Below are 7186 nucleotides of genomic sequence, written 5' to 3' on the forward strand. Positions count from 1 at the left end.
AATTTAGGTTTAAATAACCATCTTTGCTTTCATTATTCTATGCAATTTATTACATTACAATATAGACTCACATATTTATTACTAAACACCTCACGTCAGAAGACGCCTCTAATTTTATATATTATTGGAAATAATTACATTGCAATTTACAATACATGTACAATATTTTTAATGCAGCTTACGTCAGCATAGACGCCTCTGGTTTTACACATTATTCCAAACAATTACATTACAATTACATTACAATGTACGTCTATTATATTTATTATGCAGCTCACGTCAGAATAGACGCCTCTAGTTTTACATATTATTGGAAATAATTACATTGCAATTTACAATACATGTACAATATTTTTAATGCAGCTTACGTCAGCATAGACGCCTCTGGTTTTACACATTATTCCAAACAATTACATTACAATTACATTACAATGTACGTCTATTATATTTATTATGCAGCTCACGTCAGAATAGACGCCTCTAGTTTTACATATTATTGGAAATAATTACATTGCAGTTTACATGTACAATATTTTTAATGCAGCTTACGTCAGCATAGACGCCTCTGGTTTTACACATTATTCCAAACAATTACATTACAATTACATTACAATGTACGTCTATTATATTTATTATGCAGCTCACGTCAGAATAGACGCCTCTAGTTTTACATATTATTGGAAATAATTACATTGCAGTTTACATGTACAATATTTTTAATGCAGCTTACGTCAGCATAGACGCCTCTGGTTTTACACATTATTCCAAACAATTACATTACAATTACATTACAATGTACGTCTATTATATTTATTATGCAGCTCACGTCAGAATAGACGCCTCTAGTTTTACATATTATTGGAAATAATTACATTGCAGTTTACATGTACAATATTTTTAATGCAGCTTACGTCAGCATAGACGCCTCTGGTTTTACACATTATTCCAAACAATTACATTACAATTACATTACAATGTACGTCTATTATATTTATTATGCAGCTCACGTCAGAATAGACGCCTCTAGTTTTACATATTATTGGAAATAATTACATTGCAGTTTACATGTACAATATTTTTAATGCAGCTCACGTCAACATAGACACCTCTGGTTTTACACATTATTCCAAATAATTACATTACAATATATATTTACAATATTTATTATGCAGCTCACGTCAAAATAGACGCCTCTGGCTTTATCTACTATAGAAAAAAGTACATTACATATAAATCTGCTCCATACAGTGAATTCTTCATATTTTATTTCTTTCATCACATGTTCAAATTTCGTGCACACGGTTTGTTGTGGGACTGTCAAATTTCACAGCTGATTGTATGTACATTTCAGTTGCGTTCCTATCTACACTGCGAATAGACTTCACACTTCAATGATTGGCTGATTACACCTAACCATTAGTGACCTTACGCCATTGCGTTCCTATCTACACTGCGAATACAAATATCTACAGCCCATGGGTGCGGTCCACTTAACGTCCACAAAGCCGCAAGCTTCTACGCGATTCTCGCCATAAATGTTCTTGATCATTGACAGTAATACTTAATAATAATTACTGTCATCGTTTTATTTCATCCTTTTGGCAAGATAATGTTCCTACTGTAGGAATAGCTTTATGTACCGAACCACAGCCTCCGTACATTTTCCGATTTTTACTTTTGTATTCTCTATAAATAAATAAATTATTAAACAACAGCGCCGTATTCCGAACTTTTATTTTAATACACATTTCTTATATGCCAACATAACAAAGTATGCATATGCGCGATTATATCTTTCATATTTCATTGATAAAATAAATTCGGTATTTACGACGATTAACAATAGTTGAGAAGCGCGATGAAAAACTGCCTTTTCTCCTCAACGCAGCTATTAGACGTTTATAAGAACACATGTATCAATAGATGTGATAGTTTAATAAATTAATTAAATATTTATTTCATAATTAATTAAATAGTATGCAAGGAGAAAATTCGGAAAATGTACGGATGCTGTACATTCGATAGACAAAGCTATTTACATGGTGGAGACCATAGACATATATAACTAGACTGCGCATGCTACGCTGGCCGTTAAAGCAATGAAGTGAGATAGAAAATGGCTCGGAGGATCTCTTTCTCTCTCGCACAGTAAGAAAAATGGGGGAAGCTGGATGAGAGTTGCAGGGGAACCAACGCAAGCCTCCCATTAATACTCCCCTCCCTTGCTAACCTCATGCGTATGTTTTGCCAGCGCAAGTTCAATTCTCGACAAATACATTTTTTTTTATTTATTATTTTAATACTACCTTTGGACTCGCTGATTATTGAAAACAATTACAGCTGTTAATTACATGAAGAATGATTTTAAAAAAAGTGAAAACTGAAAAAATTATACCATTTATTAAAAATGAATAATTTATTTGAAATTTTGCTTTTTCAGTATAAAATTAAAAACATTTTCTTCATATCTTGCAATACATATTGAAACGGGTTATTTTTTTAAAGGTAAAAAAATCTGAAAAAAATTGAAAATAAATAACCGATTAATGGTTGAGGGCGTGGAGAAGACATGCCGGAAAGAAAAAGCTTTGAAATTATTCTCACATGTACCAACTGATCTCGTCATCAACTTTTTAGCAAAGAAAAAAGCTCGAGATTACGTAAAAATTAAACGGAGTGTACTTTGATTTTTTTTTCTTTTTTTTCTCGAGAAAATCATTATCTTGCTTTATGAAGATTGCTGAGAGCTCACAAATTAAAGTTTAGTTTAAAACCTCCTATGATTACGAAATGTTTAAAAAATAAGTTTTTTAAAATAAGTAATATAATTTATTGATTTTTGAAAATAACAAGTCTATTATGAAATGTTCGAATACGTTTAATTTTATCTTGCCTAGATTTTCCTTCATGAAATAACCGAATTCGAAAATATTTATCTAAAATATTATTAATTAAATCAATTTTGTGATTTTTCTCTACAGATATTTCTATAAGATCGTCCATGTTTTTAAACAAATGCAATGTGAGTAATGATTTCCTGGCATGTATCATTAAAATATTCATAACATTATTTATTACAACATTTGTCATGCTTCTCAAAACTTTTTCCGCCGTTTTACAAATAATAATAACGTCATTACTCGGAAATAATAATCCTTTTATGTTGCTATTTGTTTCATTTTGCCGGTCGCATGTCTCTATTCTATTTTTAATTCTAATAAGATCGCACGAAATGTTATCTTGTTCTAAGCTATCTAAACAAACTTGACATTTTAGACTTTTTTTTAAGCTTCTTACAATGGAGCCAGCAATGTAAGTTACTACGTCATTTTGGTAGTCATTCCAACACCAACCATTGCTATCAATATAGTCGTGATCAAAAGACGTATTAATAATTTCAATTGCAGAATCTTTACAATTATTAGAAATTTTCAAAATATCTACTTTTTCTATAACTTGGCAGTTACCTTCGTGTGGAACAATTGCATTAATGTGAGAAACGATTTTTTTGTACGCACTTCTAAATTGGTAGCATGTTGGATTGTTGTTGAATCCACCCATTTTCCTAATCAATGAGAAAAAAGTTTCCAAGTGGTCCTGAGATAGTTTGTACGTTAATAGGTAATTCATTAAATTATTTGTTGTCACATAGTCAAAAAGATTCAAACAATTTTTCATAGCTATTACAAAACCCCAGAAGCCTGTTTTATTTTTACTAGCGAGGATCGGTTTAGTTTCACCTTTAATAATAATTTTCAATGTGGAAATATAATCAATGAAATGACAAATTTTTTTACGTAATTTTTCAACAATGCTCATTACGAAGCACTGTTGACTTTCGTTTTTTCCATATTTTCTCCTTGAATTTAAAATATCGAAAATATCGTTCATCACTAGGCAAAATTTCGCCGTTGCACTAGCGTTTTTGAAATCATTCGGATATTTTAATTGTAAATATTGTAGAGCATGAGCTACTCGTGTGCTTAACGTCTGCGCTGCAAGTTTGACCTTCATTTTTTCATTGTAAAACTCAACATGTTGGCGGCGTATCTTTGTACCTACATGTATTTTTTCTGCCTCTTGCCAATCCACTAATTTTACAATAAAGTTCCAATCTATTATCTGATTATCGCTGTCAATAATTCGATATTTTGCTACTGTATTTCGTATTAGCTTCAACATATGACAAGCATCTGGAATTACGAAGATTGGCTCATTGTGTACTGGATGTTTAAAAAAACAGTCATTTCCATCCATACTCAAATTTGCACCCAGCTTCTGTACCATTGTGATGTTTGAGGGAGCCCCATCAAATGTTAAAGATCTTATATCACTTATACCGTTTTCATGCAAAGATGTTAAAATTTCATTGATAATATTTGCTCTTGAGTCACTGCATAGACCGTTAATAAAATAGTAGGCGATAGGTGTTTTGAAGTGGCCGTTTAAACAAACAAGCATGAAAACCAATGCATACGAAGCTTGGGAGTTTTCTTGTGCTTTTCCACTCCAAGATCCGATGTCCACTGTTCCATGCCATACATTATTCCGAAATTCCAATTGTTTCTTAATTGACATTTCATCGACTTGCAAGCCGAACTGCAAATCTTTTCCTTTCTCTCTTTCTTCATCAATAATATTTTTTAAACTGTCGAGAATAGGTTTTCCTATTCCTGGGCTTAGATCAACAGTTGTGAACCACCTCCTGATCGTTTGAGGATGAGGCAAGGAGTGAAGGAATTCTTCCCTAACGTATTTATAAGCACTAGAGGAGTAATACAACAGAGTGCAGGAAAATTGTTTCAGTGCTGGAGAAAAGCTTTTTTGTTTTTTATTTAAAAGTTTGTTAATAATTTCAGAGACTGCTGGAGAGGAACATATCTAGGAAAAAGAGAAATGGAAGAAAATATTAACGTAAATGAAATTATTATGAAAAACATTATATTGATGTAAAAATTGTTATTAATTTTATAAGTTGTTATGTATTATCATACACAGAGCAGTTACTTAGTTGGTACTTAATTTTATTTTTTCATTCTATATAGGACAAACAATTTTATAATAGTTAAAAAAAATTCATAAAAAAAATTATTTAAAATTACTTACATATTAACTTGCCTTCTTTTGAAATAAAAATTTATGTAATTTAGAAGTTAAGAGCTTCATTTCAAGTGTTTGAAAGTAGTGAATGCTTTAAATTCTTTGGACAAAAAAATTATAAACGCTACTTAATTATAATTTAATTTAATTTACACATTTCCTATGTTTACGAGAAAACAATATTTGTATTATATATAAATCTGGAAAAATATGTGATTACATTAGATTCGCTGGTTAAAAATAACTTACAAAAATAAGTATCAAAATAAGTGTAAAAATAAAATAATAATTACAATCTCTGTGCTTTTTACAAGTTAAATATTTCTATCAAAAAATAAAATAAAATAGGTAATACATATTTAAGTCTCACTATTAGAAATATTTGCTGTTAGGGCTGAATATATTTTCATTCATCAATTTAATAATAACGCTAAACTTCATACACAAGAAATTGAAGCAAACAAGGTACTATTTCATGTATTCAATTTGTTGTTTATAAACTGCATAGTTGACTATTGTTACATTTTCACATCATTTATCCTCACTGAGTAACGTACTTACATTCAAAGCATCAGAAGCTTCATTAAAAAGGAGACCATTCTTTTTAAGGTGATTGTACATATCTTGTACATTAGAGATTTTTTTTTTTAATCTATTTATAGACTGCTTACATATTTTTTTATGTTTCAGCATTTCTTCACGAAAATCACTGAAAATTTCAAAACTTCTATCAGATGTAAAATCTTCCCTTTTCAAATCTCCTATGTACCGTGCTATACACAATCTTTTAACATTTTCATTCGTATGACTAGATGTCCTGCAATTTTTTATATAAACTTAATTATTACATAGCTAATGATATGAATACAAATAATAAATATAAAAAATCAGTAAAAAATAACCATCAATACACAAATTTGCAAACTACTACTAACATACATACATAAATATTACTTTGATATCAAATACCTTTTTAAAGAGGTGACGTGATGTATACTTTCAATTTCCGTTGCACTTGATTTATTGTCTTTCTTACACCTAGAAATGTTCAATGTTTCAGTGCTACTTTGTACAGTCAACATATTTTTTTCATTACTAACATTGGTATCTTTATTATTACCAATGTTAATTACATTTTCAAATACTCCTAAGGAAGATAATGTATTGTCTAAAACTTGAGTAAATGTCGGTGTTTGACCAACTGTATCTTGCATATCATTGACCATGTTCACTGCATTTTCATCAGGATTCATTTTTGAAGATGATTCCTTGTCAACATCACATAATTCTGCAAATGGTACAGCTGCATCATGTAAAAATCTTTTTATAGAAGCTCCAATAGTTTTGTACACAAAATCGGATTCATTAAAATGTTTACTGCACACAGAACTGTGTAAGCTTACTGGATGTCCTATTACATCCATCCATTCCCGTTTTTTTTCTTCATTTTTTGGTAAACTGTAAAAAATTTTTGGGTTATGTTATTGGTGCAAATATACATACAAACTATTTGTATATATACGTATATATATACATATATAAATTAAATTTACTAACCTATGAAAAGATACATTGCTGATTTGACCTGATGTCACTTTGCACATACAACAATATCTAACCATCTTTATATTTTATTAAATAAATATATCAATTACAGCGCTTTTCTTATAGTAGTTACAGAATGTTGTCTGCTTCGCTCCTGCTGCTACTGAAGTCTTGAGGGGAAAAGAGTTCACTTCCCCCTCTACGGGTGATTTAGAGTGAGACAGAGATCCTCCCGATATTGCTTTCTCTTTTTAAATGTTTGCTTCAACGGCTAGCATAGCATGCGCAGTCTAGTTATATACGTCTATGGTGGACACGCTATAATCATGAAAGGGTCATAAAACTATAATGTATTTTTGTCAATAATCAGAATATTATATAAAACGAGAAAGAACCGCGAGACAAATTGCAACTGTAAGGACGCTCGTTTCGTTTGTTTGAAGCCGATACGCCAGGCCAAACGCACACATACATACACACGCAGACGTAAGAGTTTCTCTCTCTCTCTCTCTCTCTCTCTCTCTCTCTCTCTCTCTCTCTC

The 7186-nt window shown here is 30.7% G+C and overlaps 2 protein-coding genes across 3 annotated transcripts in view; one reads left to right on the forward strand and one right to left on the reverse strand.

Moving 5' to 3' along the window:
• Positions 1 to 7186, forward strand: part of LOC116850938 (phospholipase A1-like) — a 111018-nt gene that overhangs the window by 83868 nt on the left and 19964 nt on the right. The window lies entirely within an intron of this gene.
• On the reverse strand, positions 4875 to 6673 carry LOC116850939. 2 transcript variants are annotated; one of them, XM_032829815.1, is made up of 2 exons: positions 6234 to 6673; positions 4875 to 6138 (listed from the first exon to the last, which is right to left on the reverse strand). In XM_032829815.1, the coding sequence occupies exons 1-2, from the start codon at positions 6522 to 6524 to the stop codon at positions 6133 to 6135; spliced, it is 297 nt and encodes a 98-aa protein (XP_032685706.1). In that variant the 5' UTR covers positions 6525 to 6673; the 3' UTR covers positions 4875 to 6132. The 2 variants fall into 2 exon arrangements, with proteins under 2 accessions (XP_032685706.1, XP_032685705.1); XM_032829814.1 differs by having other exon boundaries at positions 4875 to 5917; positions 6070 to 6673.

This window comes from Odontomachus brunneus, unplaced genomic scaffold, assembly GCF_010583005.1.
Source record: "Odontomachus brunneus isolate Ranch 3 - 2012 unplaced genomic scaffold, Obru_v1 Obru_scaffold_161, whole genome shotgun sequence".
NCBI classification, from domain to species: domain Eukaryota; kingdom Metazoa; phylum Arthropoda; class Insecta; order Hymenoptera; family Formicidae; genus Odontomachus; species Odontomachus brunneus.

Coding starts and splice junctions, on each gene's coding strand:
- LOC116850939 (XM_032829814.1), bottom strand. CDS start 6,524: ATGGATGTAATAGGACATCCAGTAAGCTTACACAGTTCTGTGTGCAGT. Junction 5,918..6,069: donor CACGTCACCTCTTTAAAAAG/GTATTTGATATC, acceptor AAAAAATTGCAG/GACATCTAGTCATACGAATG.